The 22,971-nt window shown below is 42.6% G+C and overlaps 1 protein-coding gene across 2 annotated transcripts; it reads left to right on the top strand.

Moving 5' to 3' along the window:
• Positions 1–957: 957 nt before the first annotated feature.
• Positions 958–21,060, top strand: Lactb (lactamase, beta). Of its 2 annotated transcripts, NM_030717.1 has the most exons (6): positions 958–1,401; positions 1,658–1,724; positions 5,076–5,266; positions 5,506–5,860; positions 8,598–8,763; positions 20,242–21,049. In NM_030717.1, the coding sequence occupies exons 1-6, from the start codon at positions 1,051–1,053 to the stop codon at positions 20,765–20,767; spliced, it is 1,656 nt and encodes a 551-aa protein (NP_109642.1). In that variant the 5' UTR covers positions 958–1,050; the 3' UTR covers positions 20,768–21,049. The 2 variants fall into 2 exon arrangements, with proteins under 2 accessions (NP_109642.1, XP_006511624.1); XM_006511561.4 differs by lacking the exon at positions 8,598–8,763 and having other exon boundaries at positions 973–1,401; positions 20,242–21,060.
• Positions 21,061–22,971: the final 1,911 nt, after the last annotated feature.

The raw sequence follows: 22,971 nt of genomic DNA, 5'->3' as shown, positions 1-22,971 counted from the left end.
GGAAGGCTGAGAAGGTACATTTCTGGGCCATCACCTGACAACTCTGTAGATTTAGACAAATCCCTTAGCCTCCCTTTACTCCAGTTTCCTCATGGAACTGATGTCAGACAACACAACCAATCTCCAGAGCAGTTACGATGATTAATGTTTGCTAGAATGATTGTCACTGGGCAGGAAGGCGAGTCAAGACATAAAATTCTCCTAAAAGAATGAAAAAAACCCACATCAGGTTTGCTTTTTCCCACTTTTGTGTGTGTGCATGTATATACATGCATATTAGCATTTGCCTGAGAACGTCCCAGACTATGTTGGAAACCATCTATAATTGCGCTTCTAACTTTGGATTGAGGCTGGGTTTCTCAATCCGTTACAGGTAGGCGCCATGCCCACTGGGCATTTTCACCCGGATACTGGGGATTTGAATTCCAGTCCTTGTGTTTGCATGGCAAGTGTTTTAACCACTGTGCATCTCAGTCAAACAAAGGGGCGAGTGTTGTTAACATAGGCATAAGGTGGCAAGAGGGTGTTGCTGTGACAGGAGACTTGTCTAAGGATATCATGTGTGTTGTGAGAGAGAAGAAGCATGGAAAAGGAGAGAGATGAGGAGGAGAAAAGGAAAAGAGAGGCTTGAGGGACAGGTAGAAACTAAAGTGGGAAGGAGAAAGAGGAGAGAATCAGAAATAAAGAGAGGGAAAGAGAAAAGAGGATAGAGGGAGGAATGTGGGATGCGAGAGAAAAAGAAAACAAGAGAGGGAGGTTAGAGCTAAAGGGAGAGAAGAGAGAGGAAAAGGAGAAGATAAAAGAAGGAAGAAAGATATGAAAAAGAGGGAGGGAAAAGAAAGCAAGAAAAGGAGGGGTGGAACCAAAGAGGATTAGTAGCCAGAAGGCTAGAAAGGAGACGAGGACCAGGCGCTCGATGCGCTCGTCGCTCACCCACCCGGCCTTGACTGAGAGGTACTGTAAAGCCCCGCCTCAGCCCCGCCCCCTCGTCCCGCCCGCCGCGGGCCAAGCCGGAGCAAGCTAGGAGGCAGCCGGCTCTGCGGAGGCAACATGTACCGGCTCCTGTCAAGCGTGACAGCTCGGGCTGCGGCCACCGCAGGCCCAGCCTGGGACGGAGGGCGGCGCGGGGCGCACAGGCGACCGGGCCTGCCTGTGCTGGGCCTTGGTTGGGCCGGCGGCCTGGGGCTCGGGCTGGGGCTGGCTCTCGGCGCGAAGCTGGTGGTCGGGCTGCGGGGCGCCGTCCCCATTCAGTCCCCCGCGGACCCCGAGGCGTCCGGCACTACCGAGTTATCGCACGAGCAGGCCCTGAGCCCGGGGAGCCCGCACACGCCTGCGCCGCCAGCAGCCAGGGGCTTCTCCAGAGCCATCGAGAGCAGCCGCGATCTGCTACACCGGATCAAGGTGCGGGCCCAGTGGGCGTCAGGGCGGCGGCTTCCGTTTTTCTGACTGCCTGGCCGCGGGCTGACGCTCTTAGGGCTGCTCAAGTAGCAGCTGAGGTCACCGGTCGCGGAGGGGCCCGCCCCTTCCCCTTTAGAGTCCTGTGCACTCCGACGGCCAGGGCAATCGGAGCAGAACCATTGCCCTCCTGGTGGGCGGGACCGCAGAGTGGGCGGAGTCAGTCTACTTTTGAACCACCAGGGTCTTTCTTTTCTCTTAGGATGAGGTTGGTGCCCCCGGCATCGTGGTTGGAGTTTCTGTAGATGGAAAAGAAGTCTGGTCAGAAGGTGAGTTCAGCAGGTAGCCCATTTTGTTATTGGTAAAATAAAATACTGATGTTTTACAGGTTGGAGTTGCAAAAAGTGGCACATTTGTAGAGACAATGTATCCCTAGAATAATCAGGCTGTTTTATTTATCACTGGAAAGTTTAAAATGTAACTAACTGGGCTAGGAGTATAGCTCAGTGGAAGCTCACTTGCTTAGCCTCCATGTGTGAGGGCAAAATAAAGTAAATAATTAAATTGTGTGACTCAAGTACGTGGATGTGTTCAAAATGCTGTTTCTTCTCCCAGTTTACTCTTAAGAATTGGTCTGAAAATGGAATGTAGAACAATCCATTAAATTACCACTATTACATATTAGATAACCCTTATTAGTAACTAAAATGTCAGTTTCTGCATATTTTTATTCTTTCATTCTGTAATTTTTTTATTCCCCACTTCTGTAAAAGGCACTATACCAAGTATTAAGAATACATGATATCCCTGGTCCTTAATGATTTACAGTTTATTATTACATTTACTAGACAGAGTGTTACCTGTTTTGTTTTTAACGACAAGCTTGAAGTGGTTTGGGATGGAGCTCAGTTGGTGCTTGCTTTTGGGTACAAGTTCTGGGTATAATCCCTTGCACCACATAAATCAAAGTGGTATGGACCCATGATCCCATTCCTCAGGACGTAGAAGCTGGAGGATCAGAAGCTTAAGGTCACATGATGTGTGTGAGGCCAGCCTGAGCATGTAGAGACCCTGGCATCCATCCCTCTCCAAGGTTAGAAGCTTTGAGAGAGCCATTTAAAAAAAAAAGAAAAAAGATTTATTTATTTCATTTATATGAGTACACCATAACTGTCTTCAGACACACCAGAAGAGGGTGCCAGATCCCATTACAGATGGTTGTGAGCCATCATGTGGTTGCTGGGAATTGAACTCAGGGCCTCACGAAGAGCAAGTAGCCAGTGCTCTTAACTGCTGAGCCATCTCTCCAGCCAGAGAGAACCATTTCTATTCTTTTTATGGTAAGTGCATCAAAGTACCATTTCTTTGATTATGACTTCTTATATTCATAACTTCTCCATTATGAACAAATTGCTCCAGTTCATTACTTGGGTTTTATTTATTTATTTATTTGCTTGCTTGTTTGTTTGTTTTGTTTTGTTTTGTTTTTCAAGACTGGGCTTCTCTGTGTAACAGACCTGGCTGTCCTGGAACTTATTTTGTAGAGCAGGCTGGCCTCAGACTCATAAGAGAGCTGCCTGCCTTTGCCTTCCCCAGTACTGGGATTGGAGACTTGAGCCACCACACCTAGCTCATCACCTAGGTTTTTAGTGAATGATATTTCAGGCATTATTTAAGGAAAGCAGTAGTTTCAGAAGATGTTGCTGAAAGTGGTAGGGTCTGGGAAAATTACACTTCACTTGAGTATATGTATATTTTAGTCAACATAGTTAGTTTATGAAAAAATTTAATATGCTGGGCATGGTAACACATGCCTATAACCCTAGCACTGAAGAGCTGAGGCCAACCTGGGGTACATAGTGGAAGATCCTGATCCAAAAAGCCTAACAGGGGCAGGGCTGGAGAGATGGCTCAGTGGGTAAGAACATTTGCTGCTCTTGCAGAGGGTCTGGGTTTGGTTCCTACATGGTGGTCACGACTATCTGTAGCTCCAGTTCCAGAGGGTCTGACACTCACTTCCAAGCCTCTATGGGCATGCGCATTATATGTATGATTGTTTGGCCTGCATGTATGCCTGTGTACCATGTGCATACTTGGTGCCCACAAAGGCCAAACTTTACAGCCTGAGGTCAATCCCAGGGACCAATACGGTGGAAGGAGAAAATCGACTTTTGCAAGTTGTCCTCTGATATCTATAGGTGCATGTAATACATACATACACACACACACATACACACACACATACACACACACATTGGGGGGATTGGGAAGAGGGAAAGAAGGAAAAAGAGAATAAAAATAATTTTAAAAAGAATTTAATAAATGCCAGCTTTCTAAATAGAAGTTTTATACAAATATTTTTACATTTATCATGTATTCTCTTCATACCTCAGCTTTTTATATTTCTTACATCTAAATGCATACTTTTATACTGTACAGAAGATGAAAACCAAACTTTTTTTCTAGAAGACGCTTTTAAAAATTAATATATTGTTTTTCCTCTGGTTGCAGCTGCATTGAGCAAGTGGTTAGGGAACTCGACATATTTTTGTATTCATTTTATTTGCTGGCTGTTTTAAAGAATTCAGCGAAGATGCTCAAAAACAGAAAACTACAATATGAGGAATTATGAAGAATGGTGATGTTTTCTTTAAGGAATGTAAATTATTTAAAGTGTAGACTAGCAAGCATGGTTATACGAATCTGGCTACAATATCTGTCACCCCAATTTTGATACCAAAGTCTATATTAGGGTTCTCTCAGAACTTATGGAATGAATCTCTCTCTGTTTATGTAGAAAGTGGATTTATAAGAATGGCTTCCAGGCTGTGGTTGGCTACTCCAACAATGGCAGGCTGTGAATGAAAAGTCTTAAGATTCCAGTATGTGTTCAGTCATCAAAGCTAGATGTCTCAGCTGGTCTTCATTAAATGTTGGAGTCCCAGGAAATAGGCTCTAATGGGAGTGAAGGATGGACTTACTCGCAAGCGGAGAGCAAGCAGGCAAAGAGCAGAAGTGTCCTTCTTCCATGTCCGTGTAAAGGCTTCCTGCAGAAGGCATAGCCCAGATTAGATCTGAATTAAAGATCTGGATTAAAGGTGTGTCTTCCTATCTCAAAGATCTGGATTAAAAGTAGGTCTTCCCACTTTACTTCAAAAAGCAGAAATCCCTAATGAGTATGCCTTCTATTTTGCATTTTAATTCCAGATGTGGTCAAGTTAACTACCAAGAATAACCATCACAATACTTGTAATCCCAAACTGAGTTCAAGGCCAACCTGGGCTATGTAAAAAGAAGTGTCATCATCATATTGTTAAGCTAATAGTATCTGAAAATATTGACTTAATAACCAGGTAAACTCTAGTTCAGCTATAAACACACTTACAATTGTCAGTATTGATAAGACTTTCATCCTAGCCGGGTGTGGTGGCACATGCCTTTAATCCCAGCACTTGGGAGGCAGAAGCAGGTGGATTTCTGAGTTCGAGGCCAGCCTGGTCTACAGAGTGGGTTCCAGGACAGCCAGGGCTACACAGAGAAACCCTGTCTGGACCCCCCCCCCCTCCAAAAAAAAAAAAGACTCTTATCCCAGCTAGTCCAGTGTCTTAAAAAGAAATACCTAGTGTATTTTAATTGATACAATTTCAGTGTCAGACTTTCTGCTTTTATTTCCTTTGAAGGTTTAGGCTATGCAGACGTGGAGAACCGCGTACCCTGTAAGCCAGAAACGGTCATGAGAATCGCAAGCATCAGCAAAAGCCTCACCATGGTGGCTCTGGCTAAACTGTGGGAAGCAGGGAAGCTGGATCTGGACCTTCCTGTGCAGCACTATGTTCCCGAGTTCCCAGAAAAAGAATACGAGGGTGAAAAGGTAGTGACACTCACAGCCTGTTTTCCCACTCGTATGTTACACTGTGTATACCAGAACCCTATTCTAAATATTCAATAGAATTCTTTGGCTTGTTTTTATTTCTTAGATTTCCTGTTCAGTCTATATGATAATCTTTTGGCTACTTTTCTGTGAGCCTTCCTTCCAAGGCCCTTGTTGGCTTGTTTGCTACAATTTACCACTGTCAGTGAAGTTGTGTGGTTTTTGTTTTTTGTTGTTAGGTTTCTGTCACAACAAGATTACTAATTTCGCATTTAAGTGGAATTCGTCATTATGAAAAGGACATAAAGAAAGTGAAAGAAGAGAAAGCTTATAAAGCCCTGAAGATGGTGAAAGGGACCCCGCCACCATCTGACCAAGAAAAAGAACTGAAAGAAAAGGGAGGCAAAAACAACGAAAAGAGCGACGCACCGAAAGCCAAAGTCGAGCAGGACAGCGAAGCCAGATGCCGCAGCGCGAAGCCAGGCAAGAAAAAGAATGACTTCGAACAAGGCGAATTGTATTTGAAAGAAAAGTTTGAAAATTCAATTGAATCACTAAGATTATTTAAAAATGACCCTTTATTCTTTAAACCTGGTGAGTCCTGACTCCTCCTCCTAACAAAGTTGTTATTGTTGAAGTTTCATTTTTCAAAAAGGTCAAGATGTTGCTTGCCATTCTGATGGCTTTCAATCAGGTTAATGATTGCAGTGGGCCAGTATAGTGCCTGCATTGTGTGTGCCTGTGTGCGTGCATTCGTGTGTGTGTGTGTGTGTGTGTGTGTGTGTGCACATACATGTGTGAGTGTCTGTGCTTGCATGTGTGGTACATGTGTGCTTATGTACATGTGCTTGTGTGTGTGTGTGCATACATGTGTGAGTGTCTGTGTTTGTGTGTGTGGTAGATGTGTGCTTTTGTATGTTTGTGTGTGCATACATTCGTGCATGTACATTACACATGTACATGTATATGCACATGCCTGTGGAGGCCAGAAGACAATCTTGGACATCATTCCTCAGGAAGAGTTCACATTGGTTTTGGTTTTTGGTTTTTGGTTTTTTACATTTTATTTATTTGTTGTGATGTGTGCAGAGGTCAGAGGTCAACTTTCCACAGTCAGTTCTTCCACCATGTGGGTCCCAGGGACTGAATTCAGGGGTTGGCAGCAAGCAATTTTACCTGTTGAGCCATCTTGGCTCCCTAGAGCAAAGATTACAAGTGTCATCACCCTGACTTTTATGAGGGCTCTGGGGATTGAACCCTGGTCCTCCTGCTTGTTCTACAAGCACTTTCCCAACTGAGCTCTCTTCCCTAACAGCCAGGCAGATAGCTGCTTAGCTTTGGTGTCACGGAGGACTGCCCCACCATAGAGACTCTCAGCGCTGAGCTATTCATGGGAACTGTGGACAGTGTTGTCATAATAGTGCTCCAAACAGAACTTGCGCGCAAGTGGAGAGGCGAAGGTGCTGCTGCATGGTTAGCGTGTCAAGGGCCCAGCAGCCTGTTTGCACCTTTGTCCCTTAAGAAGCTAGTGTTAGGCAACTTACCTTCCTCCAAATGCCAATCTATAAAATACTGCTTTTTCTTTGAGACAGCTGCTCACTGTGTAGCCCAGGCTGGCCTCAACAGTGATCCTCCTGTCTCAGTCTTCCAAGTTCTAGGATTACAGGTATGTAGCAGCACCATGCTTGGCTTTAGCTTTCTGTTCATCTTTATGCATTACCTTTTTCTTAAGTTTGTCTTAAATTGGTGTAGTATTTTCATTTTGAGAGCCATCTACACGCACTGTTTGAGAGAACCTGACCTCGGTTCCCAGCGTCCACTCCTGGTGGCTCGTAGCCGTCCTGAACCCCAGCTCCTCCTGAGACTCTCATGCTCTCGTCAGACCTGGGAGGTCAACTGATCTCAATATGCACTCCCTTCCCCCATACATATAATTTTAAAAAATATATAAATAAAAGACATGATTGTGAATCAACATTATTATGTAGATATAACTAAAAAGACCAATGAAAATACAATTATGAGTTTTGTATTTAAAAATAAAGTTTCTACCCATTTTTAATATAGATCATAAAATCTTAAGAATACAAACCCCTAAGTATATACATACATACACAAACTTGAACAAAGTTTTATGCCTACATACATTTTATTTAAATAACTAATAGCCGGCAGCATAGCTGGGTAGTGATGGCACACACCTTTGATCCCAGCACTCAGGAGTTAATGGCAGGTAGATCATTGAGTCAAGGCCAGTCTGGTCTACAGAGTAAGTTCCAGCCCAGTCAGGGCTACACAGAGAAACCAAGAGAGGGGGGGGATAAATGGAGAGAGAGAGAGAGAGAGAGGGGGGGGGAAAGAAAGAGAGAAAGAAAGAAAGATAGATGGAGAGATAGATGGAGAGAAGATGGAAAGATAGATAGATAGATAGATAGATAGATAGATAGATCAATCGATAGAACTCATGTGACTAGTTATATCTTGAACTGTGGGATGTATTGAGGAGAGCATGACACTTGATCAAGGGCTAGCTGTGGGTTGCTATGTAGATGGCTATTAAAGCTTTCATCAGGGCAAACCTGAATTCAAGGGCAGCCTGTGACTCAGTCCACCCTCCTCTTGGCATTCACAGCTTCTGGGCAATCAGTACCCATTAGGAAGATGCCTTTAGGTGTACTTATTTTGAGGAGTAGCTCTGAGCTCTAATGATCTCTAAATAAGGCCTGATACCCCAGTGACCCAGCAACTCTGCTCTGCTCTTTCAATACACCAAACTGTGAAAAAGTGTTCTGTCTTTTACTCATAAAAAGAAACCCAAAGAGTCTGTGTCTCTCTCTCTGCACATGTCATTGCTTTTCCCTTCCAGGAACTCCCAAGTTTTAGCTTTTGCTATGCTTGCCACAGCCTATCTGGGTTCACTTTCCACACCCCCATCCCCCCACCCCCACAAAAAGACAATTGATGGAGAAGTCAAATGTATTTTTCTCTACCCTTCTATTTTTATTGCCAATTTGAAGGGTTTTGTTTTGAGGTGGTATATATCTGCTTATTTCATGTTCAGATAAAAGAGCAGATTCAGACAAGGATTCATACGAGTGTGCAGTCCCTGTGTTGCTCATTGTTATTCTTGTGTCCTGGAGCTGGCCTGATATTTAGGGAGCTGGCCTAAGCATGGGTGTTACAAAGCTAACCAGGGTAACCTGTATTTAGATGTTAAAATAAAATATTATAGCTCTAGAAGTATGACTGTTTTCAATGGAAATATATTTCGCATATGCTTGAATAATAATTGAGCATTTTCTCCCCTCTCCCCATGCGGTGATGTCTCAAGGTAGTCAGTTTTTGTATTCAACGTTTGGCTATACTCTGCTGGCAGCCATAGTAGAAAGAGCTTCAGGATATAAATATTTGGATTATATGCAGAAAATTTTCCATGATTTGGACATGCTGACAACTGTCCAGGAGGAAAACGAGCCAGTGATTTACAACAGAGCAAGGTAAACAGACGTCCGCTGTGTCCGGCTGTGTGCGTCTTACCACTGTGTTGTCTGTTTAAAAGTCAGATTGTCCTTGTTTCCGTTCCAGTGTCAGCTGGCCACATGTTTTGGAGCTTTTCTATATGTCTGTTTGTTTGTTTTTAAAGATTTATTTATTGTTATGTGTAAGTACACTGTAGCTGCTGTCTTCAGACACATCAGAAGAGGGTGTCAGACCTCATGACGGATGGTTGTGAGCCACCATGTGGTTGCTGGGATTTGAACTCAGGACCTTCAGAAGAGCAGTCAGTGCTCTTAACTGCTGAGCCATCTCACCAGCCCTATATGTCTGGTTTTTATGAGTAAATGAAAGAAAGAAATATGTCTGTGGCATCCCATACTGGGAATCCCAGCACCAGGAAGGTGAAGTACAGGGATTACTGTGAATTCAAGACCACCCTAGGCTACACAGTGAGTGCCCGGCTAGAATGAGACCATCACAGAGGGGAAGGGGGCACAAGAACAAGAAAGAAAGAATCAATCGTGCTTCAAGCTCCTGAGTAATTAAGCCAAAATACTGCCTATCGTGTGCATAGACAATTTGGATTTTAAACATATTCTCTTTCTTTTAATATTATTATTTACCTCTTAATTTTTCAGCACTTAACGTTTATTTTGCAACAATTCATACTTAGAAGAAATTGCAGTAGTGTAAGGAATTCACATAGACCTGTTACCCAGATTCCCCAAGTGTTATGCCATATTTATATTATCTGTATGTTGGTGTTTCCCGAACCACTTGGAAATAAGCTGAAGACATGGTATGCATTATTCATAAATACTTAAATATGCACCTTCTAAAAGTGAGGACATTCGTGCAGTGATTTAATCAAATCTATAGACTTTATTCCAATTTTTCTAGTTGTAATAATGTCCTTTGTAGCATACACTCACACATCACATATGAACATGCACACAGTGTCTGGTCCAGTTGCCCACATTTCATTGATTTGTTCTGGGTCTCAGAAGTTGCATGCTGTAAATGTGTCCAATTATTGGTAACAGTATTTTAGTGCTTTGTTAACATGGTCCCAGGTTTCTCTTTCTTCTTTTGTTAAGATTTCTTTTTTTATATTTATGTGTGTCTGTGTGTAGGGCTGTGTATGAGTGTGCAGTTGGTTAGGATGCCAGAGTGCCCTGGATCCCTGAATCCAGTGAGCTGCAAATGGGTGCTCGCAACTGAACCCAGGTTCTCTGGAAGGGCAACCAGTGCTCTGACCACTGAGCAGCCTTTCCAGGCACTCTCTGCTTTTTACATTGGTTGGTTGGAATTCTATTAGAAGAAAGCTATTTTCCTCCCATATAATTATCTATATGTTTATGTTTATTCATACTAGTATGCATTTGTAGGTTACTTTGATCAATGAGTCATAATCTTCCATTATATGGGCAAATGGTTGTTAGGTTGTATATATATTAAATATGTATTAAGGATTATTAGTTATATAGTATGTGTGTGTGTGTGTATGAATTTATGTGCAGTGTGTGTGTATGTGTGTGTGTGTGTGTGTGTGTGCTCATGGAGACAGTGTCAGATCTCCTGGAGTTACATGCAGTTGTGAGCCTCCTAGGTGGGTGCTGGGAACTGAACTCAGGTCTTCTGAAAGAGCGCTAAGGGCTCCTAACTGCTAAGCCATCTCTCTAGCTTCCAATGTGTATATGTTTTTATCTTTGAATTTTTGAGACAACTTTCACTATGTAATCCAGACTGGCCATGAACTCAAAATCCCCCTGCCTCAACCTCCCGAGAGCTGGGATCAGAAGCTCACAACACTGTGCCCAGTGCTTATTTTTAATCAGGGTTTTAGAGATGATATTCTGTATGTTAATAGTGAACATTTATATATTCATACTTGTGTGTTCATTGGCTTAGAATGGGAAACGTGCTCCTTCCTATGGGTTCTGTTTTTAGAAATTTGTGAAAGATACTTGGTAAAATATGACCATCTAGAATTTTTAATCATAATTTTTGCTAGTAAACTTATAAAGGGGATTTTGGCAGAGAATTTTGAGGCCAGCAAATAATCTCAGTTTTCCAGTTCTTGTTTCTGTTTTATTAATGAATATGTGATGTAATAGAAAGGTAGTGCATTGGCCACGTCAGACATTCATTTTCCTTGCATCTCTCCAGTAATGCATGCTTAGAGGGGCATTCATTGGTACTTTCAGGGGAAGAAAATGAAACGGTGGTGTTTGGGGTTTTTTAAGCTTTATTTCCCCATCTCCACAGTAGTTTTCTTCAGTCTAACATTGTTTTGGCTAAATTATCATTTTAAATTAACATTTGATTTTAAAGGACTAAACATGTGAATCAGTCTGTGGCCTAAAAGACAAAAGAAATAAGGTTAGCAGCAAGCAGTGAACTTTAGTTTTTAAAAAAAGGTCTTTGGTTCTTGAGCACTTGAGATTCACAGTGTCTGAGATAACATCTCCTGAGTATTATCTATAGGTCTAGCATCATACTCTACTGAAAAACAAGAAAAAGGGCAAATGTAAATGCCAGTGCTTGTCGGTTGAATCTAAAGAAAAATTATCTAGCACCAACAGCAGACTCTGTGTGTGTGTGTATGCGTATGCAAATGTGCATGTAAGCCCATGAGTGGATGTAGTAGCCAGGGAGTCAAGTGTTTTCCTTTCTCTCTCTTTCTTACTCCCTTGAGATAGGATATCTTACTGAGCCTTGGCTAGACTGCTAGCAAGGTTCTGGGATCTGTCTGTCTCCAGCCCCAGTGCACACAGAGTTGCAGGCACGTGTGTAAATCAGTGTTTACATGTATACTGATTCTAACTCAGTGTCTCATGCTTGCACAGCTAGCCTATCCCCTGCCCTATAACCACTGACCTAGCTCCCTAACCCAAGCCTGTTTCTAATCTGAACATTAAGGCTCTATGATTGTACAAATAATAGATGAGCTATTATTTGCTATTTCATAACCTGCAAAAAAAAAAACCAAAATACTGTGTGTGATGCTGAGTTAGTTTCATGTTAGCCCTCATCCTTTGCATAGCTACAGTGAATTTCCATCTTACTGGAAGGATCCTATCAGTTCAGAGGTAAAAGGTTTTGTTTGTTTATTTGTTTGGATTTCTTTCTTTCTTTTTTTAAAAGATGTATTTATTTATTTCATGTATATGAGTACACTGTAGCTGTCTTCAGACACACCAGAAGAGGGCATCAGATCCCATTACAGATGGTTGTGAGCCACCATGTGGTTGCTGGGAATTGAACTCAGGACCTCTGCAAGAGCAGCCAGTGCTAACTGCTGAGCCATCTCTCCAGTCCTTGTTTGGATTTCTAATAAAGATTTATTTATATAAAAATTGTGTGTGTATATGATGTTGGAGAATTCTATTGCTCATGTGAGTCAGATGCCAATGAGGCACAAGAGCAACAGATCCCTCAAGCTGGAAGCACAGCAGGTTGTGAGCTTCAAGACATGAGTGCTAGTGACTGACCTCTGGTCCTCTGCAAGAGCAGTGTGTACTCTTAACTGCCAAGCCGTCTCTCCAACCCGGATTTGCTTGGATTTTGGTGATCCCATATAAAAGTGGCAGTTGGTTCATTTTAGTTAAAAGTACCGCTGATACATGAGACAGGGATAGGATGTGGCTCAGTTACTAGAGTGCTTGCCTGGCATGCATGAAGCTCCGGGGATCGGTGCCTCAGCTCTTCATAAAGCCAGATATGGCAGCACAGCCTTCAAACCCAGCATACCATGACTACATAGTAAGCCTGCATACCAGAGACTTCGTTTCAAACAAACATAAAATAGGGCACAAAAAAGTATTGTCTCTACTTTTTTTTTTACTTGATTTGATGGAGTATCTATGTGAGCCTCTAACTCAGCTGATTCCTTTTTTGTAGTTTGGGTTTTGTTATTGTTGTTGGTTTTGCTGTTTGTTTGTTTGTTTGTTTGTTTGTTTGTTTTAAGACAGAGTCTCTCTATGTAGCCCTCACTGTCTTAGAACTCAATGTGTAGACCAGGCTGGCCTTGAACTCACAGAGATGCTCTACTCTGCCTCCCAAGTGTTAGGATTAAAGGAGTGTACCTTACCCAGCCTTCTTTGTAATTTTTTTTTTTAATTAAAGACACTAGGCTTTTTAGGGCTGTTCTAGGAGAAAAGGTCATTTTTAAAAATATGCATCCAGGCAGGAGTAGTGGCTATGCCTTTAATCCAAACACTAGGGTGGAAGAGGCAGGTGGAGCTCTGTGATATTGAGGCTTGCTTGGACTACATAGTGAGTTTCAGGACAGCCAGAGCTATATAGTGAGACCCTGTTTCCAAAACAAAGAAACTAACAACAACAACCCCACAAAAATATGTACCCAGATAAACTAAGTAAAATTTAGTAGCCATATTTTCTTTCTATTAATTTTTTGTACTATTCTGTAGAAAACGAGATGCTTATAGCTTGTTAGTATACTGATCTGTTGGCATAATCATACTTGCTATAATATTTGTTACAACACCCTGATCAATGCTCTTTAGGGTTGTTGAATGAATCTGTTTCTCCCTTGTCATTTTTCCATGTATGATGGTGTGCTTATCACCATGAGATGGAACATGATGATACACAGCTGCTCCTGGTAAGACTAAAGCCAGAGGATGAGGAGATAGAGGCCAGCCTCGGATGTAGAACAAATTGTAGGCCAGCCTGGGCTACAAAGTAAGACCCCCCATCAAACTGAAAAACTAGTGACCCCTGAGGCCCATCACCTATTTAAAGTATTTCCCTCAGTATATTACACTTCAAAATATTAAATGTTTTAGTCAGAACTATAGCCCAAGGCCAGAGGTTTCTGTAAGGAAGGGAGAGGTGAGATTCATGCTTAGCTGTCTCGATTAAAACTGAGGCCTTCCCTGATGCCTGAATAGAAACAGATCCTGTGTGAGTAATACACAGTGTTGATTCTGTAGAGCAGAATGCACTCCAGCTATACAGTAAATGAAATAAGTCTAAGCCAACACCCACAAGAGCAGAGTAGATGGTTTTACCTCTGAAAGGAACTCCGGTTGTTGGTGCAGAGTCCTTAGTCAATCCATTGGTTTATTAGGTCTGGTTAGCTTTCTGTTGGCACGGTACTTTAGTTTTGGGGCTGGGTTAGAGTACAGAACTGGATGAAACAAAGGAAAACCCTCTGGATTCCTAAGCTGAATGTTCCTAAACAAATGAAATGAGTCTCTGGGCTGTTCTATTTTGGTATCATGGATATGGCTTTACCTTCTGCTTGTTTCCTGGTGTCTTAGAAGAACTAAGCATTGTTCTTGTTTTAAGCTCTTTCATATCTTTAGCCAACAGACTAGCAGGCTCGATTTAAATGTAGGGTTTGGGGTTTATTTATTTATTTTTAAAGATTTGTGTATGTAAGTACACCGTCCCTGTCTTCAGACACACCAGAAGACTACAGATGGTTGTGAGCCACCATGTGGTTGCTGGGAGTTGAACTCAGGACCTCTGGAAGAGCAGTCAGTGCTCTTACCTGTTGAGCCATCTCTCCAGCCCCTTGGTTCTATTTTTGTTTTCAGTTTTTCAGTGCGTTTTTATTAGTAGTCACATCATGATTCAGTTTCCCTTCACTACTCAGATATAATGGGAGGGAAGAGGAGAGGAGAAGCAGGGGAGAGCCAGGATGTGGCATGGACCCCTTCTCTGGCTGTTGATATCTTAACAGCAGGGGAAGTCCAGGTAGTTCTGCCAGTGGTTCCTGATCTGGTGCTGGCTTGGTAAAGGGCTGTCACGGTGTGTGTGTGTGTGTGTGTGTGTGTGTGTGTGTGTGTGTGTGTGTGTGTGTGTGTGTGAGAGAGAGCCTTGTCTGTCCTCAGCCTTGGCGCTGGCTCCTAAAGCCATCCCTAAGAGCTCAGTGCAACCTTTAACAAAGACTGAGGCAGATGCGATGCTTCACTTGGAGTGCTAAGTGGGGTTGCTTTTTGTAGTTGCAGTCTCTGCTGCACAAGGTTGTGTTTTCTTGTATGGGGGTGGAACCCAGAGTCTCACCCATGCTAGGAAGAGCTTTGCCATGGAGCCACACCCCCAGATGCTTATAATATCCATTTTAAAATTTAGCTTGTTCCTAAGCCTCTCATACCAATAAAAAATGAATACCTCAGTGCTTTGAAAAACATTAAGAGGCATTTTAAAGTGAAATATTTCGAATTTCTAACTTTGCAGTTGTATAATGCGGTTCTTTGATAAAATGTTGGAGAATTCTAAAAAGAGTAGGCTGTTCGTCATCTGCATCATACCATCAGTTATCCAGTTACAACCCAGGACCAGTAACCCTCTCAAGGAGTTGTGTGCTCCATTTTTAAAGAAGAAAGTTCCTAAGAGTTTAAAATAGTTCTGCTTACCTTTCTTCTGAACAAAATTATTTTCATAAAAAGCCTATTTGTTTTCTGTCCAAAGAAATTGAGAGATTTGAGTCTAGAACCTGCCTATATAAAGTTTAGATTTCTAAATTAAAGACTAATTCTCTGTAATCTTACACTTAAAGAAAGAATGAATGTGGGTTCCTAATGTCCAATCTCTATAAGTATTTTCAAATGCTTTACTCTTAGAAGGAAGTTACACAGAACTGATTGTTCACAAAAAATATTAGTAATTCAGGTTTACAAGCTTGAAGTTTTCTCTTAGATAAATACCTTAATCAGAAAATGTACTTTTTGTTGTTGTTGTTGTTGTTGTTTTTTGAGACAGGGTTTATCTGTATAGCCCTGGCTGTCCTGGAACTCACTCTGTAGACCAGGCTGGCCTCGAACTCAGAAATCCACCTGCCTCTGCCTCCCAAGTGCTGGGATTAAAGGCGTGCGCCACCACCGCCCGGCTAATGTACTCCTTTTTAATGTTTTCCCATTATGTAACTCCCTTTAGATGTATTGATATTTTTACTTGATTAGCTGGCACCATGAGAATGATCAGAGTTGAGGAAGAAGCTGTTATAGGGGAGCTACGGGGATGGGAGGCAAAAGGTAAGGCAGAGCAGCTGACCCCATAGCATTCATGAAGTTAATATTAGACATGAGAAAACACCTATTAAGCTCCTCTGTTGCTGGGCGTGGCCATGCATGCCTGTGATCCCCATACTCAAGAGATGAAGGCAGGATGATTGCTGTTAGTTTGAGGCTGGTCTGTGCTATATAGTGAGTTCAAAGCCAGCCTGCAATACATAGAAAAATACTGCCTAAAAAATCTTCTGCAGACTTAGCATTATTTTTATTTTATGTGTATAGGTGTTTTGCCCATGTCTATATATGTGTCCTCTATGCATGCTTGGTGCTGATGGAGGTCAGAAGAGCTCCTGAAACTAGAGTTACAAACAATTGCAACCATGTGGCTCAAACAATTGACCTACCATGTGGGTGCTGAGCATCAAACCCAGGCCCTCTGCAAGAGCAGCAGCACTCAACTGCTGGGCCACCTCTCCCATGCTCCCCTGCTTGTGGCCACCTCTCTCCTAACAGCTAATCCTACTTCATCCAATTATGAGCTGGGCTTTTAGGGGATATAGTATGTTGTGTTTTATAAAAAGAAGAGGAAGCCAGGGATATGTTTGCTGGAGTGAGGTATGGTGAGGTGGAAGGGGGCGCCTCTGCAGGACCATGCTGAGGCATCCCTTCCCCCTGAGGTACCAGCCATATGACAGATATAGTATGAAATAGAGTTTATTTAGGGCAAAGGGAGGGGAGTTGAGAAGATAATAGAGACGGACGTGAACACGTGGAGAAAGAGGAGGAAAGGGAATGGGGAGAGAAGGGACAGAGGCTAAGGGACTACGAGAGTGAGGAGGGGGCAAGCAGCCCATTTTATACTGAGTTAGGATGCCTGGCTGTTGCCAGATAACTGTGGGGGTGGAACCTAGAAGGAATACTAACATTGTAGAATCATGAAAGAAAAAAATTGGAAAAAATTTTCAAACTATGTATTCTTATAGTCCCTCTAAAGTTATGAACTTTGAAAGAGGATATAAGTTTGGGAGGGAGAAAGGCCCACAGGTAATTTCAGTAAACATATTTCAGCCTTTCTTTAGAAACACATTAGAGAATTATTAGTGTTAGTAGAAATCCAGTTTGGGGGGCTAGAGAGATGGCTCAGCAGTTAAGAGTACTTGCTGCTCTTACAGAGGACCTGGCTTTGATTCCCAGCACCCACACAGTGGCTCACAAGTATCTATAACTCCTAAGCACTGAGCCATCTCTCTTTAACTCTGATTTCTTCTTCCAAGATTCCACTATATCCCCTAAAAAACCCAGCACATAATTGGATGAAGTAGGATAAGCAGTTAGGAAAAGATGTAGCCGTGGCTTTAGAGGATCCTGGGGATGTGAACTGAAAGAGAGAGCTTGGAGAGCAGAAGGGCCCAGGAGGAGAGACAAGAAGTGCTGGTCAGCAGTGATAATGGACAAAGCAGGCAGGAGTTAGAAGAGCATGGGGGAAGAGACAGCAGTTGAGGAAGGTGGAGAACAGATGCCCGCCTTTAATGATTGCAGGCTGATGGAGACTATAGTCTATAATAAGGGCTATAGAGTAAACGGAGAGGTGAGCAGGAGAGCAGATATGAGCTCCCTCATGTAGTTTAGCAGAAAGAGAGACAAGAGACTGGTTGTTGGAGATTGTAGCTAGCATAATACTTTTCTTCCCTTTGGAAGAAACTGTGTGTGTGTGTGTGTGTGTGAGAGAGAGAGAGAGAGAGAGAGACAGAGACAGAGACAGAGACAGAGACAGAGACAGAGACAGAAGACACAGAGAGACAGAGAGAGAGCGTGCCATGATCTGCCCCCTGTCCCAAATACTTCTCCAGCATTTCCTCTGGCTGCTTCCCCTCTGGCCCCCCTCCTTCAGCCAAACTGAACTGCTTGCTTCTCTGCGTGGCCTCAGCCATGCTTGTACAGCATTGTTTGGGTTTCTTACGTCCATCTTGCCGGTCAGGCCATAACCTGTTTCTCAAAAGGTGATGCACAACCAGCAGGATTGGCATCTTCTGGAGGCTTGTTAGCCCCTCCCGAGACTATTGAAACAAAAACCTCAGTGTGATAGAAATTCCCAGGGACTGTGCCTCAGCTAGTTGTAAACACATTGTTTAGCTAGTATTAATGGGATAGCTGGTGGTCTGGGAGGATACGGAAGAATTCATCACAGGTGTGGTATTATCTCTGTAGGAGACTGCTGGCTGTGTTACAGGTCATGGAAGGAAGTGTGGATTTTATTCCCATTGCTGTGGTAAACACTGGAGGGTTTGGGATGGGTGAAAGGCAGGGGAAACGTAATCTATGCTCTTAACTGGGCCGCGGATTTCCGGGAGAGAAAATAATGTGAAGTGTTGCAGTAGAGTCGCATTTTAGGGACAAAACAAGGCAATCACAGATGCAGGTGTAGAGCCAGGGGTTCACCTGTAACCTCAATTGACAGGCTGAGGCAGGAGGATTATGAGTTGGAGACCAACCTGAGTCACATAGTAGGACTTTGCCTCATAAACAAACAAATAGCAGAAACCCCCAAACACAAAAAGATGTTGTCAGTAGAACTCATCTTTTTAAAAACTGGAAGGAATGTCTTAAGTAACTACAGAAAAATGGATGATGATAATGGTGGTGTTGGTGGGAGGGGAAATATCATTTTTAGATAAATTCAGGCTTGCTTTAGATGGCCTTGATTTTCTCAGTGAAGCAGATTGGGTGGTGATATTCTTCTTGGAGCCAGCTCAGAGAGAAAGTTGAAAGTGGAAGAGACTGAGGATACCTGTGACAGATGTACCAGGGAGTGAGCAAGAGAGGAAGGAGTGACACCACTAAGGGTAGGGATATGGCTCAGGGGTGGAGCACCAGCTAGTGAGTGCAAGGCCCTGGGGTCCAACCCAGCACTGAATCAGCCAGTCAGTACTACCATCCTGTAGCCAGAATATATGGTCTAGCTTTGCTGTATGGATTCCTGCTTTGCCTGGTTAAGCAAGGGAAGGGGATTAAGACTGGTGTACTGGTGTGGTTGAAAGAATGAGACAATGTTCTAGTGGGACCATAGCCAGAGTGGCTGAAGTAAGTAATGCCAAAGTCAAAGCAGAAAGAGCAGCTGAAATCAGGAAGACTCTAAGGACTGAGAGCTCAGGAGAGGGCGGGGAGGTCTGCGGAGGACAGAGGAGAGCGGAGATGCTCTGTGTTGGGGAGTTGGGAAGCCAGGGATGGTGACACTGACTTGGTTTCCGAGTTTCAGACGTCAGGGTGAGATTCAGGCTGACTACTGCGTATGAATAGTGGAGCTGAAATGGACTTCCAGACAGAGCAGTAGAGGGAGGCAGTTAGCAGACTCAAAACCTACGAGCACCACTTCTGTGTGTGTCATGAAAGAAAGGATCTCCATAATGAAGACTTCATCTCTTGTTCCATGATTTGTAGTTTCATTGCATTTACCTAACAGCCACAGCTGTTAGTCTGCTCTAGAGAATACAGGGCCCTAGAGGCTGGGGCTTTGTCCCTCCGTAACATTCTTCTGGTATAAGAGCAACGCCTGGCTGTAAGAGATCCATTGGTAGTTGGTACCTATGAAAGCAAACTCCAGCTAGCATTTATTTCTTACACACCCATCAGAAATACGCATTGTTTCCTATACATAGCCTGGACTCTGTATGGAAGGAATATTAACCCCCAGATCACAGAGTAAGGTTCTGAAGTGGAGAGACAGCATACGATGGTAGACTGTCTTGTCTTAAATCCAGCTCTGCCATTCCCAAGACAAGTAAGCATTCATAATAGTCCTGACTTCCAAAGGTTCTTTTGGAACAAATGAGTTTGTATATTAATGCTTAATAAAATGACCTGACATAGAGAAATAACTATATAAATATTTGTTTACCAAAATGATCACAGCAGTAAAGGTGAGACTTGGAATTCAAACTGAACTTTGTTGAACTGAGCTTTTCCCACAATCCCCAGGAAGTACCATGTTGCGTCATCAGACATGGCATTTGTATGCTGTTTTTGTCCAAGAAATCTAGTCTTCCAAGTATCAACCTTATTTCTACAGATCTTCATGTGTACACTTTTTGTTACAAAGTTTATTTGTGGCACCCAGTTCAACACTAAGCCCAAGGACTAGGAATATCTACCTAATATAAATATTAACCTCATGCATGGTACAGATATGTAATATTAATCAGTGCACTGTTGCAAGCATTAAAAGTTAAATATGCAAAAAGAGAGTTAGATATGCTTAGTATGGGGAAGCCATACCAATAGGAAAGGATTCTTTCTGTGCTTTAGTTCATTAAGTAGATTCCCTACCCAGTTATCACTACGATTTGAATTATACTGAAGGTTTATGGATAGTTTGTAGTTGTGTATGGTCCCTACACCCCCCTCATTTATATACATTCCTATTCGTTATCACATGGAAAGTCAATTACAATAGACTATTACATTTTTAATGATTATTTTCTTACTCCATTTTAGATTTTACGTGTACAATAAAAAGAAACGTCTTGTCAACACACCTTACGTGGATAACTCCTATAAATGGGCTGGTGGTGGATTTCTGTCCACAGTGGGTGACCTCCTGAAATTTGGAAACGCAATGCTGTATGGCTACCAAGTTGGGCAGTTTAAGAACTCAAATGAAAATCTCTTGCCTGGATATCTCAAGCCAGAAACAATGGTGATGATGTGGACCCCAGTCCCTAACACAGAGATGTCCTGGGATAAAGAGGGGAAATATGCAATGGCGTGGGGTGTGGTAGAGAAGAAGCAAACGTACGGATCCTGCAGGAAGCAGCGGCACTACGCCTCACATACTGGAGGTGCTGTGGGTGCCAGTAGTGTCCTGCTGGTCCTTCCTGAAGAACTGGACTCAGAGGCCGTAAATAACAAGGTTCCCCCACGAGGAATAATCGTCTCTATCATATGCAACATGCAGTCTGTGGGGCTCAATAGCACTGCTTTGAAGATCGCTCTGGAATTTGATAAAGACAGAGCTGACTAATCCTAATGGCAGCACAGGTCCACAGTGAGCCTTCCATTCTTTGAAATGTTGACGTTCCCAAATACATAAACCCTTTAAGGATACATTTCGTTCCCAAATACATAAACCCTTTAAGGATACATTTGTAATAGAGTACAGTTAAATGTGGAGAATTATGTACCTCTAATTGCTTAATTTTGTAACTGCCTTTTTATTGGACAATTAGTTCTTTACACTCAGGGAAATAACAGTTGTTTCTACTTTTTAAAAAAAATGTTTACTCTTGAAATAAAATCTTCTGATAAAAGAAGGCACTTTTCAGTTCCTAAGTTTTTATTTTTACTTTCTTTACAGTCTTGCTGTGTAGCATAGGCTGGCTTTGAACTTAAATCTTCCTGCACTGGATTATAGGCATGAGCCACCAACTTGGTTAAAATATGTACTTTAAAATGTGTAATAGAGGATGTCTCATGCAACAGAAGGCTGTAAATATTGACCTTCATATATATATATATACACACATACATATATAATATATATGTCTTTATTTATTTATTTATTTATTCTGTTTTTTTTCAAGACAGGGTTTCTCTGTTTAGCTCTGGCTGTCCTGGAACTCACTCTGTAGACCAGGCCAGCCTCGAACTCAGAAATTCACCTGCCTCTGCCTCCCAAGTTTTGGGATTAAAGGTGTGCGCCACCACGCCCGGCTTCATGAGAATCACATATATATGAATATAAATGTGCACACAGCAGCTTAAAAGAAGGCTCTGGACTTGAAGAGTAATATAGTTGGGTGGATCCGGGGCACAGTCTATAAAGAGGTTGCAGACAACATGTGGTGGTTAAGAGATTAGTATATGTAGTATACTATAGTAGCATCTGGACTGGAGGAAAAGCTTCCAGGATGGCCTGCAGCCAGTCCTGTCACCCAGGGGCCTCCCTATGGGCTGCTTGACTACTTATGTCATGATTTTGTGGGCTTAAGGGCAAGTTAAGGAGAGAGGAAGAGAGTGAATGGCAGTACACCATTACAGTGCATCACATGTTACAAGCTAGCCAGAATCCACTGTATACATTAGCGTGCACCACTGTGACCAGATACTCGTCAGAAAGAACAGGAAAATGAAGGTTTGTAGTCTCAGAGTTGCCGTCCAGTGTGGCCAGAAAGGCATGTTAACAGGAACAGAGAGTACAGAAGAAGCAGTCGTGTACCATCACATGTGGTGAGTTCTATTGGTCTAATAATCACAGGTCACCGCTGATCCATTGTAGGAGTGGATTGTACACGGGGGTGGGTACTGAGAATCTTTAGGGCCATCGTGGAGGTAGCCGCCACAGATGGCTTTCTGTAGTGTTGACTCTGGGATGCTTTGTTGTAACAGTCACAAATGCTATATGCTGGAGATTACCTGTGTGCCAGCAGAGATGGGAAACAGGAAGATGCCTAAGTTTTTATGTACTTTATGAAAGAATTTTTCTGTATTTCTCAATCCCAAGTCTGTTTCTTCACTTTCTTCTTTATATCAGTAAATCAGTGTCTGGGTTGCGTGAATTATAGACAGCACCAGTTCTTTTTAAACATGTCCATCTCTTTCTGGCACATAAAAGTAGGTATGGTCCTATGCTGTGACGCCCATGCTGAGGAAAGGGAGACAGTCATGTCCCTGAAGACTGCTGCCTATAATCTCACCACTCACGGAGTACTGGGGTCAGTGGGTGATCTTGTCTCAAAAGAAAAGGTGGAGAATAAAAGCAGGAGACACTGGACTGTCCTTGCGCCTCCAGTGCACACTCACTTTCTTACCCAATTCAGTTAGAAACAGGATTGATAAATTTTCATTATCTTAAGAAGGGGTCTGTCTCCAGTGACTGACCCTTATTCAAGAAGAGATACGGTCTTATCTTGTTTTTGTCCTTTTTACTTAAACTGGATACAAATGATTTATTTAAATGGCTTTGTATTAAATTGATCTTTTGTGAACATAAAAAAGGCACAAAAGATCTGCAACAAATATACATATTTCCAATGCCTAAAATTTTAAATGTCAACATGTCAAATTTTCTTCACCTAAGCATGCTAATACAGAAAAAACTGAAGACCCTTTGACTAACACCCAAAGCCTGCTGCTTTCGCCTGGCCGAGACCATCAGGATTGGGGTGTAGCCTCTCACTTCCTTGCTTGGCACTTTCACATATGTAATACATACTATTGCTTTCTATC

This window comes from Mus musculus, chromosome 9 (genome assembly GCF_000001635.26).
Source record: "Mus musculus strain C57BL/6J chromosome 9, GRCm38.p6 C57BL/6J".
NCBI lineage: Eukaryota > Metazoa > Chordata > Mammalia > Rodentia > Muridae > Mus > Mus musculus.
The sequence above is the reverse complement of the archived record's forward strand: the minus strand, read 5'-3'. Positions and strand labels throughout refer to the sequence as shown.

Excerpts from the sequence above, each read along its gene's own strand:
- Lactb (NM_030717.1), top strand. The coding sequence starts at position 1,051 with ATGTACCGGCTCCTGTCAAGCGTGACAGCTCGGGCTGCGGCCACCGCA. Across the intron at positions 1,402-1,657 it reads ATCTGCTACACCGGATCAAG|GATGAGGTTGGTGCCCCCGG; the intron begins GTGCGGGCCCAG and ends CTTTTCTCTTAG. Across the intron at positions 5,267-5,505 it reads AAGAATACGAGGGTGAAAAG|GTTTCTGTCACAACAAGATT; the intron begins GTAGTGACACTC and ends TTTTGTTGTTAG.